At 59.2% G+C, this 22,063-nt stretch overlaps 1 protein-coding gene across 1 annotated transcript; it reads right to left on the bottom strand.

The window, feature by feature from the left end:
- Window positions 1–934: 934 nt before the first annotated feature.
- On the bottom strand, window positions 935–22,063 carry TTC34 (tetratricopeptide repeat domain 34). The gene is made up of 8 exons (XM_047793270.1): window positions 21,245–22,063; window positions 14,056–14,890; window positions 12,233–12,458; window positions 10,789–10,993; window positions 10,038–10,204; window positions 7,681–7,951; window positions 6,741–6,955; window positions 935–3,670 (listed from the first exon to the last, which is right to left on the bottom strand). Exons 1-8 carry the CDS (start codon window positions 22,026–22,028, stop codon window positions 3,143–3,145), a joined length of 3,231 nt encoding a protein of 1,076 aa, XP_047649226.1. The 5' UTR covers window positions 22,029–22,063; the 3' UTR covers window positions 935–3,142.

Here is a 22,063-nt window from a genome sequence, read left to right on the forward strand (position 1 = left end):
TTTTTGAGTTATTTTTTTTTGTCCAGATATATGCCCTGGATTGCTGGATCATGTGGTGACTCTATTTTTAGTTTTTTGAGGAACCTCCATGCTGCTCTCCACAGTGGCTACACCAACTTACATTCCCACCTGCAGTGTAGGAGGGTCCTTTTGTCCCCATGATAGGTTATTCTGGTAATGTGCCACTGGGTTCAGAATTGCTGGTATTTCATTGAGGGTTTCTGAACTGGGAATTTATAAATGTAACTGGTTTGTGGCTCTCATTTGGTTGAGATTGTGCTTTCTTCAAAAAAGAACTATACTCAATCCCTTGTAATAAACTAAAGAAGAAGAACACAGACGTATACATGTGTGTGTAACTGGATCACTTTGCTACACCTGAAACCAACATGGGATTGTCAACCAACTGTATGTCAATAAAAATAAAAAAGAACTTGGAAGCTTGTCTTCTTTTTCTTGGCTATGAAGGCGTTGAAAGCAATTACGAATCGACTGTTCTTTAAAGGCTGGCAGAGATTCCCAACACCATCTGGAACGGGAGCCACTTTGGGGAAAGTTCCTTAACAGTCTCCCGTTCCCTCCACTCTTTCCTCCGTGGTGATGGTCCTGGGCAGCTTTTACGTCTCCTCTGGAGTCAGCTTAAGCAGTATTTTCCTAGGAACCGAGGCCCTTCACCCCGGGCTTCAGACTTATTTGCCTGCAGCTGAGAAAAGTCATGTCCTATTTACTTATGTTTTGCGTTTTAGGGCTTCACATGTGGGCTATGGAAGTTCCCAGGCTAGGGGTCCAATCGGAGCTGCAGCTGCCGGCTGACACCATAGCCACAGACAGCCACGTGGGATCTGAGCCATGTCTGCGACCTACACCACAGCTCATGGCATGCTGGATCCTTAACCCATGGAGCGGGGCCAGGGATGGAAACTGCGTCCTCATGGATGCTAGCTGGGTTCATTACCGCTGAGCCACAGTGGGAACTCTAGTAATGTCCTATGATTCTTTAAACCTCCTCCATGTGATTTTGTCCCTGCTACTTCACAATTTTGCGTATCTTTGTGTTTTCCCATCTTTTTAGATTAAGTTAGCTTTCGGTGCATCAATTTGATTTGTGAAGAATTATATTTTGGATGCATTAGCTCCTCCATTTTCTATTTATGATTTATCAATTTCTGCTTTTATCGTTATTAACTCCTGTCCACTGACTTCCTCCAGGTTACTGTCTTTTTTTAACTTCTCGTATTGCGGACACGCTTCATTTTCACTGGTCAGTAACATGCTCAGGCTGAACAGCCATGGCGGGAACCCACAGCTGCTCTCCTGGACTGGTTTCATTACTATTATTTTCCCAGGACCCCGAAATTCCGGATTTGTTTCCCTCTTGGACCCAAAATTGCTTCACTCGCAGGGGATCAAGACTTGATTGTCTGGAATTAGGGGGTCCTCTCTCTATCCTCCCATGGCCCTTTCTTGGTAACCTAAACTGTGATTTTGAGAAAAGAAGGTGCAGCCTCTGCTCTCGGCTAAGAGTCTGGCTTAGATCAGCTCCACCTGATGGAGGCTGCCCAGCGTCTGCTGGTTTTTGTCCACGCGAGCGCCATGGCGGGAGGCTGGGGTGATGGCACATCCCTCACGTGTACCTGTAGACATGGGCACGGCCCTCCGCCCAGCTTGACGTGGGCAGGGAAGACTCGGGCAGGACAGGCTCTACCAGTGGAGCTGGGAGGATGAGGGTCTCTCTGCAGGCCCACCCCCGCTCCCAGCTTGCGCTCTGTTGCTGCTGCCTGGAGAGCCAGGAGCTCAGGAGTAGCTCCCGTACATCCTGGCTACCTCGACTGTGGCCACCTGCAAATCTAGCTTACAGGACAAGACTCCCCAGTCTCCAGGGAAAAAAGAAAGCAATTTACACACGTGGAAACCTCCTGGGAAATGCACCCAGCACCACTCAAGCGCCAGGTGGGGCGGGGGTAGACAGCGTTGGTTCCGAGCTTCTGCCCTGGAGCTGGGGGAGAGGAAGCTTCGGGCTGAGAGCCCACCTGCGCGCTGGCGGAGATGACCCAGGCGGCAGGGCTGCTCTGTTGGGGCACATCCAGGCCTGGCTCCTCAGCCTCCAGCCAGGCAGTGAGGAGGGGGGGCGGGGGGTCTGCAAAGAGCATCAGCTCCTGGAAAGTCAGGGCGGGAATCAGGTACCTGCAGACGCAGCGTGACGCGCTCTGGTCCTGAGTGGATGGATGAGGGCAGGATGTCTTGGGCGGGGGGAGCAGGAGTGAATCCACCACTTCGCCCAATGGCCCGTCCAGCAGTCATGTTCTCGAACACGGGGGAGAAACTGCAGAGCTGGGACCTGGCTTCTTTGAACCCCCCGAGGTTGCTGTGAGCCTATAGCAGTTGCAGCTGTGCCAGGTGACATCCGTGACAACGGGACAAGGGCTGGGCTTCTCCGTTCCTTGCAGGAGAGGTTGTCCAGGCAAACTGTGGTGGGGGCAGGTAAACTTCATCCATGTAGGCCAGTCCTTTCCGTCAGACAGCTTTGCCAGAGCTGGATGCTCTGCCCATCAGGGGCTCCTCGGGGGTCTCTGCTTGGCAGGGGCGGGGGGCACATCTGCTCTCCCAAGGCACTGGGTTCTGTGGAGAACAACCTGGATGAAAGAACAGGTCTTGCCCGGCTTGGGAGTTTTGGCCTTGAGGGGCCCAGGCCCTGCAGGAGGCTGGCTCGAAGGTCGGGCCAGGGTCAAGGGCTGCTTCACACCTGGAGAAGGGCTTCCTGGGCTGGCATTGTCTCCCCAGGGCCACAAAGGGCCACCCGAATCCTGCCCAACCTGCAACCAAGCAGGGGACAAGGACCAAGACTGCTCTCTGAGGTCTGAGCCCCACGTGTGGGTCAAGACGGCCCCAGCTTTGGGGATCAGGTAGCCGCGGAGGTGAGGGGCTCTGAGCTGCCCGGGATGGTCACTCCAAGCAAGCAGGAAGCTCTTCCCAAGGCTGGTTGTCCAACACCGACTGGCCCAGGAGGGGGAAGGGGAGGAGGGTAGGTGAGCGCATCCCTGACTTGGGGGCAGGGTGCGTGCCGGGGGTCTGGACCAGGAAAGATAATGACCGGGTGGCCCCAGGACTGGGCCTGGAGGGCGCAGGGTCAGCGGAGCTGCGGTCAGTGGAGCCGGCAGCCTGAGGATGTCTCCCTCCTGAGTCTCGCTTTCAGCCTCTTCAGGCCCCTGTTCTCTGGATCCACCAGGAGTCCGCCCTCAGCTGCGGTCCAGGCCTCGGTGTAACGCTGCTCCTCCAGGCAGTGCTGTGCCCGGCACAGAAGCGTGCGGGCGGTGGGGGCCTTGCCTGGCTGCTCCCGCAGGCTGCTCTGGGCTAGGGTTGGCGCCAGCTTGAGGGCCTGGGAGAAGGCCCTGGCAGCCCCAGCCTCATCCTCCAGGTTCAGCAGCAGGCGGCCCTGGGAGCAGAAGTCCGCTGCCTGCGTCTGGAGGTCGCTGTCCCCTGAACCCTCTTGGAGCACGTGGTCCAGGTCCCTGAGTGCCCGGCCAAACTCGCACAGCTCGGCTAGGCAGGTGGCCCGCAGGCGTAGGTGACAGGCCTGGCCGCCACCTGCCAGGACGGCCAGAGAGCAGTAACCTAGCGCCTGGCCCGGATGCCCTGAGTTCAGGAGGGTGTCAGCTTCCTGGGCTGCAGCCTGCATGCAGGGGACGGAGGGAGGGGAACCAGGTCATCCCAGAACATGGCAGGCCCCTCGCTGGCCCTGCACAGTGGCCGCTGCTTGCTCCCTGTGCAAAAGCTGCCCCTTGCTCTGGAGGGGGTGGAGGCCCAGGGCAGAGATGCACTCCCACCCCTCAATCCCACCACCCTGGAAGCTCTCCAGCGGGCAAGGCCTGCCCAGAAGGCGTCCTCCCCCTTCTCACTGCCCTACCTGCTGGCCCAGCTTCTCTACGTGGGTGACCTCCTCCCTTCCCTCCCCCTCCCTCCACTTCTCCCCACAAAGTCACCTCCCCGACAGGCCCCACTGATAGGGCTGCCTGGCCTCCCACCCTGCCAGTTGGGTAGAGGTGCTGTTTGCTGCTGTCCTGAAGGAGCCCCTTCAGCCCCAGGTCTGTTTCTCACTTTGCTCATCAACAAGCCACTCCTGCAGGCTCTGTGGCGCCAGAGTCAAAGCAGGGGAGACCCTCAGCGTCCACTGCACTGCCAGCGCCTGGCAGCATGACCCCGGGGTAGGGGTTCAGCGTTTGCTCCCCTGGAACTGGAGCTTCCGGGAGGGTGGTGGTGGACTGGACCTCAGCCTGGGTGGATGCTGCAGGGCGAATCCAGAAGGCGCTGTCCACCCTAGCACTTCTCTCTGGGGACTGCTGGATTGAGGCCTGGCCCCCTCTGCCTGGGTGGCCCAGCTCGGAGGGCCCACGGCTCCCCTCTGCCCCTCAGGCTCACTTTCCTTTTTTGAGTGTAGCTGAAGCCCCCTCTCGACGAAACCCGCCAAAATGCCCACCCGCCCCGTATAAAACCTCTTGCCTCATTCTTCATCTTCTGCTCGCAAGAACCCATCGTGACTCTCCCTGGCCTGAAAGGGCACATTCCAGACCCTGCCATTCTCGCTCTCCCTCCTTTCTCCTTGCAGCCAGGTTGTACCAACGCCTCCGCCCTCGCCACGTCCCCAGGAAAGCACAGGGCACAGGGTGAGCGCGTGGCCCTGCCTTCCCACCCGTCAGATCGCGCACAGAGCGGGCGGCAGCCGGAGCCGGGAGGGGAGCAAGCTTGGCCCTGCGGTAAGTGGATCGGCAGCCAGATTTCTCTGTGCAGCGCCCCCCTCCGCCTGACTCCACGTGGTCCCTGCTCGACTGCGCAGGTGCAGTGTAGCCGGAAACGGGGCTCAACCACTTCCGGATTACTTCCGGGTCTGTCCGCGTCGCCCGGCAACGACTTAGCGTCGCGCTAATTCTCCCGGTAGCAAAACCCGCCTCCAGGCGGCCCCGCTCAGGGCGCTCCTGCAGGTTCAGAGACCCCCGCCCAGCCCCTCCTACGAACTCAGAGACAGACCCCTGCCCAGACCCGTCCTGTGAACTCCGAGACCCTATCCTAGATCCCTCCTTCCAGCTCAGAGCACCTCGTCTCCGGGCTCTGGGACCTCAGCCAGACCCCCTCCTCTGAGATCCCCGGGCTCCGCGGCCGCTCCTGGGAGTGATAGGGCCTGGAAACTCTGCTCCTTGGCCCCCTCGGCCCTGCCAGGGCTGTCCCCACTGCATTACCCATTGCTCGCGTTGCTCTTACTGCTCCCAAGGCCTAAATTAGCCAGCAACTCTGTTGACCCCTTCGTGGAAACACCTAGTGTGGTTTGTTATCCTGACGCACCCTGAGTGATAGAGCTGCCAGAGCCGTCGGCAGACGAAAGCCTAAGCGGGTGAAATACTTGCCCCAGGCCCGGTGGGAGCTTGATTTTGAGTCACTAAGACTCCAAAGCCTGCAGACGCTACTGGCCACCCCCCCACCTCACCTCCGCCCAGCGGTCACCTCCCCATCCACCAGTCCTCTGCCCCTCAAAGCAAAACAAAAAGAGGAAATTCGGCCACTGCAGGGAAGTCCACTGTGCAGTTTCTGTCCCCCAGCCTGCCTCTCCTACCTGCCAGGCTGGGTTCTGCCTCCGGCAGGTGGAGGGGATAAAGTGCTCACGGAGGACTCGAGGACGCCCTGTCCTCTGCCCCTCCCCACCCGCTCCTCCATCTGTCAGAGCTTAGCCTGGAAACCTTTCCTCCACCCGAAGCAGCTCCCCCTGCACTCCACGCCAGCTACATTTGTTTGTTTGTTTGTTTTTTAGGGCTGCACCAGAGGCATATGGAGGTTCCCAGGCTAGGGTTCAAATTGGAACTGTAGCTGCCCGCCTACACCACAGCCACAGCAACGTGGGATCTGAGCCTTGTCTGCGAGCTACACCACAAATCACGGCAATGCCAGATCCTTAACCCACTGAGTGAGGCCAGGGATTAAACCCATGTCCTCATGGGTACTAGTCGGGTCCCTTACCGCTGAGCCACAATGGGAACTCCCACTCCGGCTGCATTTTGACTGCCTGTTTCTTGAACACTTGAGCTCCTTCCTGTCCCCAGGCCTTTGCCTTGGGCTCTGACGCCATCATGGGCTCACCTCCAGGGCCACCCCATAACCTACTGCCCTGTTTCAGGGTCTTCCTGATGCCACCACCCTCTGAGGGAGCCCCCTCCCCCCAGGAGTCCTGCCTGAGAGGTGACACCAGTGTGGGCAGTGGTGCCACCCAGTGCCTGGTGGAAGGTGCTTTTATATTCTTGCCAATAAGCCGTGGAACAAAAAGTCACACAGCCAAAGGGGCAGCTGTCCAGCCCAGTCCGCTCAAGGACTCTCAGCTCCCCAGGCGCTGGAACCCATCCCACAGCCACCTGCTCACTGGGAGGGACCCACCTCTCCTGGCCAGACCTGGGGGCTGGGGTGGGCTTCTGGTGAGGGCCAGGTGTCCTCGGCTGGCTCAATCTGCTCTGAGGACTGGGTCCTCTCCCTCTCCTGGATCCCGAGTCAGCTGTGGCTACACGCCTCATGCGAGGAAGCCTAGAGGTGGCTGGGTGATCCGCTTGAGCTGGCCAGACAGCTTAGAGGACAGACACATGTCCACTCCACCCCACGCCTAGCTGAAACCAGGGGCATGGGGAGGCAGAACCGCCCTGAGCCCGGGGCCCGGAGGGTCTAACAGCAGGTGCTGGAAGGGGGCTGGGCTGGGGTGCTGGGCGCACCTGGGTGAGACGCTGCCGCTCGGAGGCCTCCAGGAGACGCAGCAGGAAGCTGAGGTCCTGGGTGTCTGACTCTGCCAGGCACTGCAGGTCCTGTGCAGCGGCTGACGCATCTCCCTTCTTGAGCTGGAGCAGGCCACGCCGGGCCCGGGCCGCCTCTGTTGGAGGGGCGGGGTGCAGGACTTTTTGCAGGCAGGTGCCAGCCTCCTCAAAGCTGCCTGTCGGGGATGGGGAGGAACAGTCACGGGTGGGGGCTGGGCCAGGGGGCCTTTCGTGCTCAGTGCTGGCTCTGGGAGCGGCTAGCTAATGGAGGAGCTCAGCCCCAGAGGGAAGAAGCACCACATGGACTCACCCGATGACCCAGTCCCCTGACCCGGGGGCATCCCTAAAAGCTAAGACCCCAGGTAGAGCAGCAGGGCTCTGAGCCCCCTCAACTCGGACACCGCAAGGACCTGCTTTCTCTCCTGAGCAGGGCTGCGTGGGACCAGGGCAGACCCGGGTCCCCAAAGGTTGTGGCACCTGGAGGCACCTCACAGGCTTGGAAATGATAGTGACAGGTCCAGGAATGCAGGGTGCAGAGAGAGCCCCTTTCAAAATAGCACTGAAATATCTTCAAGATTTTGCAGGAAAGACTGACATTTTGGCACGTGTGCGCCCAAGATAATCTCACCTAGAACAGGGCGCCCAGTGACACCTGCTGTGCAAACATGAGCTAAGGAGGAGGCCCAGGTATCTGACCGAGCCTTTTATGAGACCCCAAAGCACTCCTTTGCCTCCCTCCTGGCAGCCTGCATGGGGACCGGTCTTGGGCCCTGGGATTCCTGGTGGAAGGGACCTTAGAAGCCACTGAGTCCAGGGTCTCTCTCTCATTTTACAGGAATGAACCCAGGAGTGGGAGGGGCCGGGCTGGGCACCCACATTCCCCGCCTGGGCTGATACCTACCCACTGTGGCCAGCACATCTGCCAGGAGGACGTGCCAACCGGGCTGCCCCGCGTCAATTTCAATCAGCGCTTTCCCTGCCGCCAAGAGGCTCTGGGCGTCCTTGTCGCTCAGGCGGGCCCCGGTGTCCTGCAGCTGGCTCAGCAGGGCCCGGCAGCGGGAGGAGAGGCCCTGCGTGATGAGGGCCTGGGTCTCTGGCTTCAGCGAGCGGATCTCAGGGACTGCGGTGCTCGGGCCGCACTGCAGAGCCGACAGGATGTCGTCCATGGCCTCCTGCGAGGGGGGTGGTGGCTGCGGTCATGCCAGCCTCATCTTCTCCACCGCCCTTCCTTGCACACTGAGCGACAGGAACGCCTCCCCAGGCAGAGCCGGGGATGTGGGCTGCCCTCGCGTGTTTCCCCTTCTCTCGGGAATGTGGGCTGCTGTTCCTCACGGCCTGTCATTCAGGGCCTGAGGGCAGTTTCCATGTGTTTTATCTTCAGCAGCCCAACACCAGTTACCCTCTCCTGGCTGGAACTGCAAGTTTGCCCAGAGACTTTTTTTTCTTTACTTTTTAGGGCCACACCTGCGGGACATGGAAGTTCCCAGGCTAGGGGTCGAATTGGAGCTGCACCTGCTGGCCTACACCACAGCCACAGCAATGCCAGATCCTTGACCCACTGAGTGAGGCCAGGGATCAAACCCGCATCCTCATGGATATTAGTCGGGTTCTTAACTCACTGAACCGCCACAGGAACCCCTGCCCAGGTACTTTTAAAGTCCAGGCCTGGGGCTCTCCTGGAACAGGCGTGTAGGGGATGCAGGTTTTGGAGAGACAGAGCCGTCAGATGGATGGATGGCAGGACGGTACTTTCTGGTCCTTCCTACACCGTGGCCAGGGCTTACCTGCCAGCAAAGCTGACCAGCTGGTTACCTTGGGAGGGAAAAAGCCCAATTCCTTGCTGGCTCATGGGAATTCCATCTGCCACATATGGAATCCTCATTAGGGATCAGGTACCAGGCTGAGCATCCGACGGCCTTGAAGAAGCCCCCACCCCTCCAGGCTGAGCATCCGACGGCCTTGAAGAAGCCCTTCAGCCCCATTTCACTGATTCTGAAACACGGCTTGGGGTGGCACAGGACTTGCTCAGAAAACTGGAGGTCGGGGAGCAGCGCTCTGGATTCTGGAGCCTGGAAGGCTGCTCACAGCCCCTCTCATGGTCAAGGGCCAGAGGGCATGTGGGTGCTCGGCCTCAGCCCATCGCCAGGAGGAGGAAGATCAAGGGTGTGATGGGTGGGGTAGCCCCTGCTCCCACGTCCTGATTCTCGGCCACGCGGGCTGACTTTCCCTGCCACCTGCCACTTGCCCGGCGCAGAGTGAGAGAAGCGGCTAATCTGAGGCATCTCTCGGAGGGGCTGCTGGCCTGCTGAGGGCAGTGGGGGCAGGTTTCCGGGGGTGCGTCTCCTGCAGCAGGGCCCTCCTGGCTGCAGCCGTTTCTGTTTATGGGCTTGTCCCTGAGAACCATGGTGTTTGCCCAGCATAGGAGGGGGCACGCGGTGGGCTCCCAACCACAAGCGTGTGCCCAGCTGGAACAGAAATCAGGCCGCCAATGCCCTTGGGGGAAACCACCCCTGACAGGCACACACCCCTTCCTGAGACGCTCTCTCTCATCCGGGGGCATCTTGGATGGGCGTGTCTTGTTTCAGGACTCCGGCCCTTAAGAAATTCAGAAACCTGGCAGGCAGGCCACCTCTGGGCTGTACTTTGACCCAGTGAAGAATCGGGGTGACAGTCGATTTCAATTAGTCGCCAATGACATTGCCTTTGGCTGCGAAGTGCCCTTGTCCAGGGCTGTTGGGCTGCAGCTGCCTCTGGGCACATCTTCTCTGTGGAAAGTACCTGCTCTGTGCCTGGCAATGGACACCGTCCGGCCCCTGCACGCTGCCCACCTGCACCCACAGTCCCCGTGTAGACAGTGCAGGGCAGTACCCAAGAGGGCAGGCAGGCTTCCATTGCTCTCATGACTCGAAGGAGAGGTGGCGTCTGGGAGGGCTGCTGGGCACTGCAGCTGCAGGAGTGAGGCCAGGGGTGGGGCCGGGGGGGGGGGGAGGGTCCACAGGCTGGTCATGGAATGGCCCCCAGGAGTCTTAAGGAGGCACATCTGTCCACCCTGACTTGCACTGGGAAGCATGGGGACTCCAGATGACAGGCAAGGACGCCTCGAAACCCGGGATGTGAGCCCCAGTGTAGGCGGGGTTTGGATGTCTCACGCTCAGCTGGCCTGGCCCTGCTGCTTGTGTCTTCGGGGGTTGAGAGGAGGATGCCTCCCCTAAGCGACCCCCACCTGCACAGCCCCAGGTGGGGAGGTGGGGCCGGTACCTTCTGCTGGTCCAGGGCCAGGTGCAGGAGCGCCCGGCCGCACAGCGCCTGCGTGTTGCCCGGCTCAGCCCTCAGCACAGAGTTGAAGTCAAACATGGCCGTCTTCTTCCGGCCCAGGAACCCGTAACAGCGGGCGCGAGCGAGCAGGGACTCACTTGCCTGACTCCCTGGAGGAAGAGGGGTGGCATCAGGATGCGACCGAGGCTGGGCACTGCCAGGTCCAGTGTGTCTGCCCGCATCCAGCACTTATTGCACCTGTCCTGGTGCCCAAAGGGGTCGGGGCAGGGGTGCACCCGTCCTGGGGCCACCAGGGAGCTCACAGACCCTGGGCACCAAGATGGACAGAAGGGCAGCCTGGACTGACCTGGGGGCACCGGCTGCGGGACATGGGGAGCCCACCCCGGAGAGGTGGCATATAGGAGGGCTGCTGGGGCACTGCAGCTGCACCTGAGGGTGGGGGCTGGGAGGGGAGGGTCCAAGGGCTGGTCGCGGAAGGGCTGCAGGTGTGAAGGTGCCAGGACCAGAGGGCCCCGCTCGTCGATCCTCGGGCACCCAGCGCCAGGGGCACGGTGGGTTGTCTGGGTGTGTAGCGAGAGCAGGCACATGCGCATCTACCCCCCATGCTCCCAGGAAGGGCTTAAGGGAGAGGCGCTCCCCGGAACAACACCCCCAGCCCCATGGCAGAGGCTCCCCTTGCTGCCACGTACCCCGCACAGGATGGGAGCCCCAGGGACAGGCGGGGTTCTCCTACCTGCGGCGAAGATGGCCAGAGAGAGGTAAGCGATGGCCTCCCTGGTGTGGGCTCCACCCTCGGCGCCTCCCGGTCGTGCCCGCAGGATGGACAGGGCCCTCGCGTGGCAGTGGCCGCGCAGCCGCTGCCGGTCCTCGTGATGGAAGACGTCCAGGGTGGGCTGGAGGCAGGCGGTGTCCCGGGACTGGACCACCTTCTTCACCAGCTGCAGGGGCAGGGGCATTACCGCAGTGCCGCCCGGTGCCCCCCCATCCAGACCTTTCCATCCCAGTCCTCCGGGGCCCAACAGGTATGAGTGTGGAGGGGGCTCCTGGGGGCGGGGCTCAGGGATGTAGCCCTCAGGGGCGTGGTTTGTGGGCGTGGCTCATGGGAGGGACTTCCAGTCCCAGTTACCACCCCCCCCCGCCCCCGAGAAAGCTGGTGGGGTCCGGGAGGTGGGGTCCGGGAGGTGTGTTCCGGCTCTGGGGGGCTTGTCTCTACTGCGCGTCCGGAGCTGCGGGGGTGGGCGTGGGGGTCCCCGTGTCCCTGAGCCGCCCCTCCTCCTCTGTGACATGGGGCTGGAGATCTTGCCTCAGGGCCCAGCACCTCGGGTCTGAGAAGTTCAGGGAAAGGCGGCTTTCAAATGGTGAAGTGACAAGGGGCGGGGGGAGTTCTTCAGAAGGCACAGAGCAAAAGCCCCGGACCAGCCCCTGCACTGGGCTGAGTGAGACCCTGCGGGTGGACAATGTCGCAGAGGCCCAGGGACGCTGCCCCTGCCCTGCGCGGTGGCCGCGGGTCCCAAAGTAGAAGGACGGGCAGGCCCAGAGCACCCACCCTCCCACCCTTATGGCTCAGGACAGGGGGGTGGGACCCAAACCAGGCCAGAGCAGAGAAAGGAAGCGGACGGGTCCTGCAGCCCCCGCCCCCAGCCATGTCTCCCGCTGGGACACGGTCTCCTGCCCAGGCTCCGGGAAGCTCTCCTAACACCTGAGGACGTGAGGGCAGCCTTTTCTTGGGGGCAGAGTGGTCTTGGAGGGAGGGGAGGCAGGCCGGGCTCAAGGGCCTGGGGGTTCCCCTGCTCCCTCCCCAGGACAGGGTGACCGCCAAGCCTAATTTACCTGGGAGACTGGGGACTAAGCCCTGCTTACACTCAACTCCTGGCCCTTTTTCTAAATAACACAAGAGCAGCGAGCACCCACTGCTGGCTGGAGACTGGCTGGGCCTTGGCCCGCCTGCTGCAGCTAATTCTCATGAGAACCTGAAAGACCAGGGCACTAATGTGGAGACTGAGGGTCAGAGAGGCCAGGCACCTGCTGGAGGTGGCAGAGTGGGGCTGGAACAAGCTTGGCCTGTTTCCAAGTCTGGGCTGTGGGTGATGAGTGCGCGGCCGCTGGAGGCCAGGTGCCTGCTACAGAGCTGGGCCCCGTGTGCGCCCACTCTGCTGAAGCCCACTGGGCCCCCTCACCTGGTTGGCGTCGTAGAGGAAGCCCCTCCGGAGCTGTAGCAGGGCCAACCGCACCAGCACGGGGGCTGCCTGAGGCCTCCGGGAAAGGGCCACCAGCAGGGCCTTGTGGGCATCATCCAGGCGGCCCAAGCGGTACAGGGCATCGGCCACCAGGAGGCGCGAAGCCTCATCTTCTGAGTCCAGCTCGGTCAGGAGCGTGGCCAGCTGGTACACACCGTGGGCAACCCTGCAGAGAGAGCAGCTGACCCTTCCCTGCAGCCCCTTCACCTGCCCAGGGAGGGGGGCTACAGGCAAAGGGCAGCCCTGTGCCCCTGGTCCAGGCAGCTCCCTTCCTGCTGGGCTTCAGAGGCCAATCTGCTGATAGGACCCTCGCCCACCCCATGCCCGGAGCCCATGGCTGCCCTTTCGGACACAGAGCCCTCACCCCCCATCCTGCCCACCCCGTGGGGCAGGCATTTTACAGATGAAGAATCGAGGCTGTATGCTGACCCCCAGCCAACACCGCCTTGGTTTTCTTTGCGGCAAAAACAAGATAAAAGTGTTGGCCGCGAGGGGCTCAGGAGGGCTGCAGCACATCTGGATGACAGAGGCGGCATTGGGAAGAACCCTGGTGCCCTCTTGGGAATGGGGATGAGCTCCTACTGGAAAAGGGGCGGCCGGAACCTTGAGATCTAAAGGGCCTGGAACAAAATGGAAAGTTCCTCCTTAGCAGCAAATCAAAGCAAGTAAATTAATGCACTGGAAGGGCGTGTCTGCATGTGTGCGTGTGTGTGTGTGTGTGCGCGCGTGTGCGCGTGCATGCGTGTGTAGGGGGCTGACATCAAACATGCCTGCCAGCGGGCCTCCAGCTCAGTGCTCTTAGCATTGCTAAAACACCTTCCTGCCACCAGAAAGAGCAAATCCAAGCAGCTGCACGTGCACTCACTGGGTTACACTAGCCACGGTTTTTGTAAGAGGAGTATCGGGGCTGGAGTGCACGGCCCACATGGGCAGCTGGGCAGCTCCTGAAGTCAAGGACCTCACGGGAGGCCATGCTCTGGACCTGGGAACTCCATCTGTGCCTCCACCTTTGGGCAAAGCATCGTGGAGACTGGACGTCACCCAGCTGGTTACAGCCAAGGGCAGAGCTTCTGGGACGCCCAAAGGGCTGATGGCGCAGTCGCAGTGCGGGCGCTGGTGGCCCGAGGAACGTGTCCAGTGGCAAAGAAAAGTTCACGATCTAGAGGGTTAAAAAAGTGGGGTATATTTGCATACAGAGCACGGATTCAGTTTTGTGAACAATTTTTCTTTCTTTTTATGGCCTCCCCTGAGGCATGTGGAAGTTCCTGGGCTACGGCCACAGCCATGCAGGATCCAAGCCACATCTGCAACCCATGCCACAGCTTGTGGCAACGCTGGATCCCTAACCCCCTGAGTGAGGCCAGGGATCGAACCCGCATCCTCATGGAGACTATGTCAGGTCCTGAACCCACTGAGCCACAATGGGACCTCTGTGTACAATATTTTATGTGCACAAAGAGACACAGCTACACGGAAATGCTAACAGTGGGATTACAGATACGTTTTATTTTCTCACTTCCATTTTTGAGTTTTGAATTTTCTACGACAACTAGGTCCATAACGCATCCTGCTGTTTGGCATCGGAGGTCCTAAGACCTGGGCCCGGGCACTAAACCTGCCCCAGTGCTTTAGGGAGATGGCCTAGCAGCTCCCTGCCTCAAATTACTCATCTGCAAAGTAGTAGGAAATACCCCCCCCCGATGACCTTGGAAGAGACCAGAATGAAGCAGCAGCCCAGGTGAGGGCTCAGGGCTAGTTTTTACCCTTCCTGCGCCACAGGGCCGTGCATCTCCGCAGCCTTACTCCGGCGGCCCGGTGCGCTCTTGGATCCTGGGTCCGGCCTCCGCTGCAGCATCCTGCGGCCCTCTTCCCGCAGCACGGTCAGCAGCAGCCCCCGCTGGTTCCAGGGTACATAGGCCTTGGTGACGAGCAGGGCCTCCTCTAGCTGCAGGCAGCAGGCGGTGACATAGTCCAGCGCTCCCAGGAACTTGCTGCCCGCCAGCACCCGCAGCAGCCCGCGGCCGCACAGAGCTCGCAAGCAGCTGCCGGGGTGCGGCGGCCCCAGCTCCACCACCTCTTGGAAGTCCTCCTGGGCGCGCTGAGCGTCGCCGGTGTGCAGTGCGCAGAACCCGCGCAGTGCCAGCAGGGGCGCGTGGTCCCTGGCATAGTCCCCGGTGTGTGATGGCCGCAGCAAACGCTCGCACAGTGCCCGGGCGCCTGCTGCGTCCCCTGCCAGCAGCAGGCACTCGGCTAGGCGGGTGCCCAGTGCTGGACGCACCCCAGGTGGTGCCATGCGCACCAGGACACGGAGCGCGAGGGTCACTGGGGCCAGCAGCTCTCGGTCCGAGTCCTCCCGGAGCTCTGGACGGTTCCGCACGGCCTCCTGGAAGTGGGTGAAGCCCACCTCCATGGCCTCCAGTACCCGGGCCCGCAAGCACGCCTGGTCCGTGGTGGAGAGCACGGCCTTGAACTGCTTTCGTGCTGCCGAGGGGCTCTCGCGGAAGGCCTCGTGCAGGTCCCGGAGAAGGTCCTGGGCCCCGCTGTTCAGGAAGAAGGCTGCGGCAGCGCGGGTGACCAGCAGGGTGGCCAGACGCGCCCCTGGGGAGAGAACAGAGCCATTGGTCCTGCTCTTCGGGCCATGTCCTCCAGCCGTGCCACCTGTGGGCCCCACCCCCCTAGTGCTCTGGCCCCTCTGAAGCATCTCATGGTGATTCCCTTGAGTCTCCCGGGAGCCCAGCACATCACACCTGTTGGGGGGGCGGTGCTGGGAGGAGGCCCAAGTCCATTAGCAGCATCAGAAGCAGGGGGCAACCAGGGTGGCACCTGCCTGGCGTACCTCCCCAGTGCAGTCCTCCACGTGGCTTCGAAGCCAGCCTGGCCAACGTAGACATTTAGTCATAACCTCCTGGCTCTTTCAGTGACGGATTTTAGGAGTAAATTCCCTCTTCTGCCTCCCCGCCTCCCCCCACCCCCAGGTCAGAGCTGAAGTTCTGACCCTATGACTTTCCTAGGGACCAGCTGTCACCGCAGCAACATTGCTTCATGTGTTCTTCGGTGACTTGGGAACCCAGTGCTTCCGTCTTTGAAATGAGGTCACCCCATCAGGCCCCAGAGGGAGGAACACTGCAGCCAGGGCTGCTTAGTGGTGGTGGTGGAGGGGGGACGCTGTATCGCCTGCGCCTCAGCTTCCTGTCTGTTGGCAATGGGACAGCAAGACGCCTATGCCCACAGGGCTTCGGGATGACATGGTTGATGGATGTCCAGTGCCTGGAACAGGGCCAGCTTCTGCTGACTCTTTCTTCCTTCTTTCTTTTTAGGGCCGCACCCTCGGCACGTGAACGTTCCCGGGCTAGGGGTTGAATCAGAGCTGCAGCTGCCGGCCTACACCATGGCCACAGCAACACCGGATCCGAGCCGCGTCTGCAACCTATGTTGCAGCTTGTGGCAAAGCCAGACCCTTAACCCACTGAGCGAGGCCAGGGATGGAACCCACGTCCTCATGGATACTAGTTGGGTTCTTAACACGCTGAGCCACCAGGGAACTCCTCTGTTGACCTCTTTTTTTCCTGACTGTGGCTCACGTTTGATTTTCCTGTTTCTTTGCATGTCCAGTAATTTTTTAAAAAATTGTATCCTAGAGATCTGGTTGATTCTTTGTGGAAGCTGGGTTTGGTTCTGTTCCTCTGGAGAGAACTGACTTTTGTTTTAGCAGGCAGGTCAGGCGGCTGGGATCAGACCCCCTGCTCTCTGGCTTCTCAATGGGGCCAAGACTGAAAGCTCCCCTTAGTTCGTGCAGCAAAAAGCCAGTGTTGCTTTTTCAGGCCCCGCAGTCTCTCCCGCGTGTGTAGTTTGAGGCCAGCCACGGATTTAAGTGGATTTTATACACAGATCTGGGGTCTCACCCACTTCCCTCTTGAATATCGCTCCTCCTCTCCAGGAGTTCTAACCTTACGGCTGCATTTCTTAACCCCAACTTCTGTCTGATTTCAAGCCAGTAAAGTGGCAACTTTCTGTTTTTCATGGATAAACCGCGGATTGAGGAATTTCCCCAGGCGAAAAGCTGCAAGCCTGCTAATCTGACCTTGCACGGTCTTCATCTTTTAAGGATCAATTTCCAGTTTCCGCCTGCATTTTGTCACTCTTCAGTTTTGCGAAATATTTGCATTTGCTTTTTCTTTGTAAATTTTTTTTTGGCCACATCGTGGCATGCAGAAGTTCCTGGGCCAGGGATTGAGCCGGTGCCACAGCAGCGACAACCCCGCCCCCTTCACCCATGGAGCCACCAGGGGCCTTCCTGCATTCTCTAGTTTGCCCAAATGTTACAGTTCTTATCTGTGGGGCACACAATCTAGTCAAGCTACTTCACCATTACCGAGAGCCGGAATCTTTCATTGTTAGACTGAAACATTTCGACCGTCTCGTGGTGGGGGGATAGAGAATGCTATAATGCCGCCCCCTTGTTGGTTTAATTTTTCTTTTCCTGATCACTGGTGAGGCTCCTTTATTTCAAAATGCTTCCTTGCCAATCCGGTGGGTAAGAGATGGTGCCGCAGTGTTTTAATTTGCATTTGCCTCGTTACTGTGATGTTGGACTATTTTCCACAGGTGTTTTAGCCATCTCGTGTTTTCTCTTCGGGCAAATGCGTTTGCCAATTCTCGTCCTGCATTTTTTCTTATCGGCAGGAAGGGATTCTTCAAATACACTGGGTACTCACCCATCTTCTGCCCACCGAATATCGTGCAGGTGTTTTCTCTCTGTTGGGGCTTTGTCCTTTCATTTTCTTTCCTTTCTTCCCTCCTCCCTCCCTCCCTTCCCTCCTTTCTCTCACCACGCCTGTGACATGTAGAAGTTCTTGGGCCATGGACAGAACCCACGCCACCACAGCGACCCGAGCTGCTGCAGTGACAAGGCCGGACCCTTAACCTGGTGAGTTCCTGCAAGGGAACGCCTGTACTTTTCTTTTCTATATTTACAGGCGAAAGAAAAGTTTAAAACTTTCAATGTCATCAAAGGTATCAAATTTTGCTTTATCATTTTCTCCTTCAGTATGCCTTTTTTTTTTTTTTTTTTTAGGGTTGCATCTGAGGCATATGGAAGTTCCCAGGCTAGGGGCTGAAATGAAGCTGGCACAGCAACACCAGATCCAAGCCTGTCTGTGGCTTATGCCAAAGCTTGTGGCAAAGCTGGATCCTTAACCCACTGAGCCAGGCCAGAGATCGAGTCCGCATCCTTGTGGATTCTACTTGGGTCTTAACCTGCTGAGCCACAGCAGAAACTCCTCGATTTATTTCTTTTAAATTATAGTTGATGTACAGTGTTTTGCCAATTTCCGCCGTACAACAAAATGACTCAGGTATATACATATATACATCCTTTTATGAATTTATTTTTTCTTTTTACTGCACATCGGTGGCATGTGGAAGTTCCCAGGCTAGGGGTCGAATCGGAGCTGTAGCTGCTGGCCTATACCACAGCCACAGCAATGCCAGGTCTTAGCCACATCTGCCACCTCTACTGCAGCCTGCCACAGTGTCAGATGAGTGAGGCCAGGAGCCAAACCCGCATCCTCACGGACGCTACGTCAGGCTCTTAGCCTGCCGAGTCACAACGGGAGCTCCTATAAACATTCTTTTTTTATATTCTTTTCCATCAGGGTCCATTCAAGGCGCCTAGATGTGGTCCCCGGGCTCTACAGAAAGAACTTGTTGTTTATCCATTCTAAATGTAATTTGGTAGGTTTTTGATAAATTTTTATCATTTTCAATGAAGTAAGTTTCCTTTTATTCCTGGTTACATTTTGGAGATGTTAAATATTACAAAATATTTTTCCCTCATTTATTGCAATGAAAATATATTCTTCTTTCTTCCATTAACGAATGTACAAAGTTATATTATTATGGAAACATAAGCCTCAATGTCCTGAATTATCCAACTTGGTTTTGGCTGAAGCATCAAAACCCAGTGCTTTGACTCAGAGTTGTATCAGCTACCGTTGCTGTGTGATGAGCCGCCCCAAAGCTTAGTGACTTAAACAACAGCAATGTTTCATCTTTTTCGTCTTCTACCCTCTCTCTCTCTTTTTAAAAAATCTTGTCAGGGCCGTATCCTCAGTATATGGAAATTCCCAGGCTAGGAGTCAAATCAGAGCTATAGCCACTGGCCTACGCCACAGCCACAGCAGTGCCAGATCTGAGCTGCATCTGCGACCTGCACCACAGCTCACGGCAAGGCCAGGTCCTTCACCCACTGAGCGAGGCTGGGGATCGAACCCTCGTCCTCATGGATACTAATCTGGTTCTTAACCTGCCGAGCCACAATGGGAACTCCTCAACAGCCATCTCTATCTGCCCAGGATTCTTCTTCAGTTTCGGCTGGGCTGGGCTGGGCTATCCTTCTGTGGGTCTTCCCTGGGGGCACTCCTGTGGCTGCAGCCATCTGGTGGCTTGATTGGGCAGGAGGGTGTACGGTGGCCTCACTCACGTGTCTGGGGCCTTGGTGTTGGCTGAGCCTGCCTCTCTGGGTGTGCCCTCCTGGTGCACTAGTTCACCTCCTTGCCTGGCACCAGGAATGTTCCAAACGGGTGGGGGCGGAGCCTGCAGCATCCCTCGAGGCCTGGCCTCCAGAACCACGGGACGTCTCTCCATGGTTTTCTGCGGGTCTCGCTTCTCAAGCCAAGACCGCTCTGTGTCTGTGCCGGAAGGAGCTCTAACAGCCTTGGCTGTGACTCTCATCTACCCCAGCAGCTCCTAGTGAGGAACTTTGAACAAGCGGAGATGGAGGCCCTGGGGCCTTTCAGAGGATAAGCCGTCAGGGCACCGAGGCCCCTGGACACTCACATGCCGGGAGATGCGAGTTAAAGCCACTCTTGTTCTGGGTCTTGTCCTCATCTGCCGTGTCGCTGTGTGTCACCGGCTAAGGAGGGCAGAGCACGTCCCTAAATATGGGAGGGCTGGTTCGATGGTTCCAAGGACTTCAGATGAGTCACCCTGAGGCTGGAATGCGTCTGGGTCAGGACGCCACGTCTGTAAGAAGCGTGTTCTAGGCAGATGTCTCTGTTCACACGGTAAGCCAGGCTTGTGTGACAACACCCAGTGACAGAAGGGACTTGGGCCCAGTCGATGCTGCGATCCTTAGGGAAGGCTTCTCCATCCCTTCAGCGCCCAGGCGGGACAGACAAGCTGCCAGCGTCTCCGAGGCCGTGGGGAGCAGGTGTTTCTGGAACGGTCTTCCCCAGGCTGCAGCCCTCCGGGGGCTCTGATTTCTGCAGGGGTCTCCGCTGGCCATGGGATTGGAAAGCCTGTCCACCCGGGAGGTGCCGAACGCCCCCAGCTCACGGGCCGCCATGCACTGGTCCTTTAGGCACCAGGGGCCTCCTCTCCCGGTTCTCCGTGACTCTGCTGAGCGATTTTCGGTAATTTACAGCAGAAGGATTTCGGGGTATGCAGTCTGGCATCTTTCCAGAAGGAAATGTGCCCGCTGCCTTTTCAGTTCTGCCTGGTCCCCCTCTCACCTCGGGGTGACCAACAGCCCCGGGCACACTCGGCAGCCGCTCCTTGCTCCCTTTGCGTGGATGCGGCCGCGGCAGCTCAGAGCCCGGGGCGCACCTCTTCCTCTGGCAGAGAGACGCCCTCGTCGTCAACATATGTTTCCTCCTTCCGGTCCTCCTGTCCCTTTGCTGGGTCCCTTCTTGGAGGGGCAGTGCGCTGGGCAGTGAGGAGTGCCCTGGGGCCACGTTCCCGCCTGCGGTGAACATTCCGTGTGCCCCTGGCAGGCCTGTGGGCACGTGGGGACGTGCCAGCACCCTGTGCTGCGTGGATTCAATGAAAATGCCTATCAAGCCCATAAAATGAGTCCACCCACGGAGTGAATGGCAGCAACACGGTCCCACCCTTCCTCGGCCCCCTCCCCATCTCCACCTCGACTGGAAATCCCTTCCTGTGTGGACGGGTGACTCTCACATCCCTGCCTCATGCTAGGCCTGCGTCATCTCGACGCCCCCGTGTCCAGATGCCTAGGGATCTGGCCACTCGATCGAGCCCCTGGTGGGGGCCACCATTTTCAGATACAATGTCGCTGAATTTGCACTGCAACCCTCTGAAGTGGGTGTGGCTTCTCCCCTTGTGTGCACGGAGGCCCACTGCTGGCAGGGAGCTGGGATCGTGGCTCCTGGATGCTCCCAGCCACCCGCCCCCACCCCAGGAGGGGGATCCAGCAAAGGGGTCGGGCAGGAGCCATATGTCCAGCGGGGGTGTCTCCACCCGGTGCCCTCTCTCCTGCCCTCTCCTTCCCTGCCTCTAGCCCAGCTGCCAAAGACGAACCCTTAAAGCCATCCCTTGCTCTTTCTCTGTGCGCCTCTCTCCATCCTTACATCCGGCCACAATCTCGCCATTTCAGTGATGTTTCACACCTGGACCGTGGTCTGAAACCTGACCGAGCAGGTTCTGTTCTCACTCTGGCTCGGAACACCTCCCTCCACAGTTGAAAGCCCAGCGCCGCCAACACCCCCCCCCATGGCTTCTTGTTGCTCTGAGGATAAAATCCAAAGTCTTCTGAGGCCAGGAGGGCTTATCCACATCTCCTGTCTTTAGGCGCCCCCATCTCCCCCTGCTCCCTGCCCCTCCAGCCATTCTGGCTCCTGAGTTCTTTCTCACGTTCTGTTTCTGCTGCCTGGAATCCTTCAGTCTCAGCTCAAATGACACCTTCTCCACGAAGCCTTCCCTGATCACCAGGCTTAGAGCAGCGCCTTGCCTAATCTGTTTTTCAAAGCACAAGTTTTGTTTTGCTTCTTTTCTTGGTGCTCCATAAGGTCAGGGGCCTGTCCATTTTGTCTCCGTGGTGTCCCCAGCCCCAGCGCAACCTCCTACCCCCCTACCGGCAGGATTTAACCATGTAGTGAGGTGATGGCGGAGCAGCCTTCCCCAGCCCTTGGAGGGTAAGGAGGGCACGCCTACCTTGGGGTCTGCTGTCCGCTGGGTCGACATCAAGGGCCCGGCTGCATGCCTCCCTGCAGTCTGCGTACCTGCCTCTGTGGAGCAGGGCTTCTGGGGACAGGGCGTTGCTCCAAGTGCCCCCAGGGTCCAGGGCTGCCAGGAGTTCCCGGCAGTCAGTTTCCTGCTGGCTGGCACTGTCCCCCGCCTCCTGGTGCCCCACGACATAGCCTTGGAGGGTGCTGACCAGCGCCGGGAGGTAGGGCTGCTGGTGTGTGTGAACGAAGGCCACGGTCCGGTCGGCACTCATCGCAAAGGCCTGGAGGTAGTCGGCCACCCCGTCGTCCGCCTGTGTTCCGGACAGGATGCAGGCCAGGGCGCGGGTCAGCTGCAGCTCCAGGGTTTGCTGGCAGTGCGTGTCCAGCAGGGCACCACAGCGCTGGACCACCTCCTCGTGGCGCCCACGTGCCAGCAGGCTGGCCAGGGAGTGCAGGACCGCGGCGGGGTGCTCCGGGCAGAGGGTGGCCAGGAGGGCGGAGGCCATGGTCCCGGTCAGAGAAACCACCACCATGCCGTCCCAGTGGATGGCCGGGATTTGGCTGTCGCCTCGGCACCAGGCCTCCAGGGTGGCCACCACGGGCGACCCCTGAGCCTCGGCCAGGGCGGCTCGGACGTGCCGCACGGCTGAAGGGGCGTGGCAGCTGAAGGCGGCCAGGTAGAAGGCGGCGGCCAGTGGGGTGTCCCCCAGGGCCAGGTGCTGGTCACCCTCCCGGCAAAGGCAGGCCACAAGCTCCTGGGCTGACATCATGCCTGGACCTCCGATGGGCCCGTGTCTAGCCGCCA

The sequence above is a fragment of the Phacochoerus africanus genome, chromosome 8 (assembly GCF_016906955.1).
Source record: "Phacochoerus africanus isolate WHEZ1 chromosome 8, ROS_Pafr_v1, whole genome shotgun sequence".
Classification (NCBI taxonomy): Eukaryota; Metazoa; Chordata; class Mammalia; order Artiodactyla; family Suidae; genus Phacochoerus; species Phacochoerus africanus.

Bases quoted from the DNA above. Each gene is read 5' to 3' on its own strand.
- TTC34 (XM_047793270.1), bottom strand. From the start codon at position 22,028: ATGATGTCAGCCCAGGAGCTTGTGGCCTGCCTTTGCCGGGAGGGTGAC. The intron at 10,994-12,232 runs GTGAGGGGGCCC...CTGCCCCTGCAG, and splicing joins TCCTCTACGACGCCAACCAG to CTGGTGAAGAAGGTGGTCCA. The intron at 10,205-10,788 runs GTAGGAGAACCC...CTCTTCCTCCAG, and splicing joins TCTGGCCATCTTCGCCGCAG to GGAGTCAGGCAAGTGAGTCC.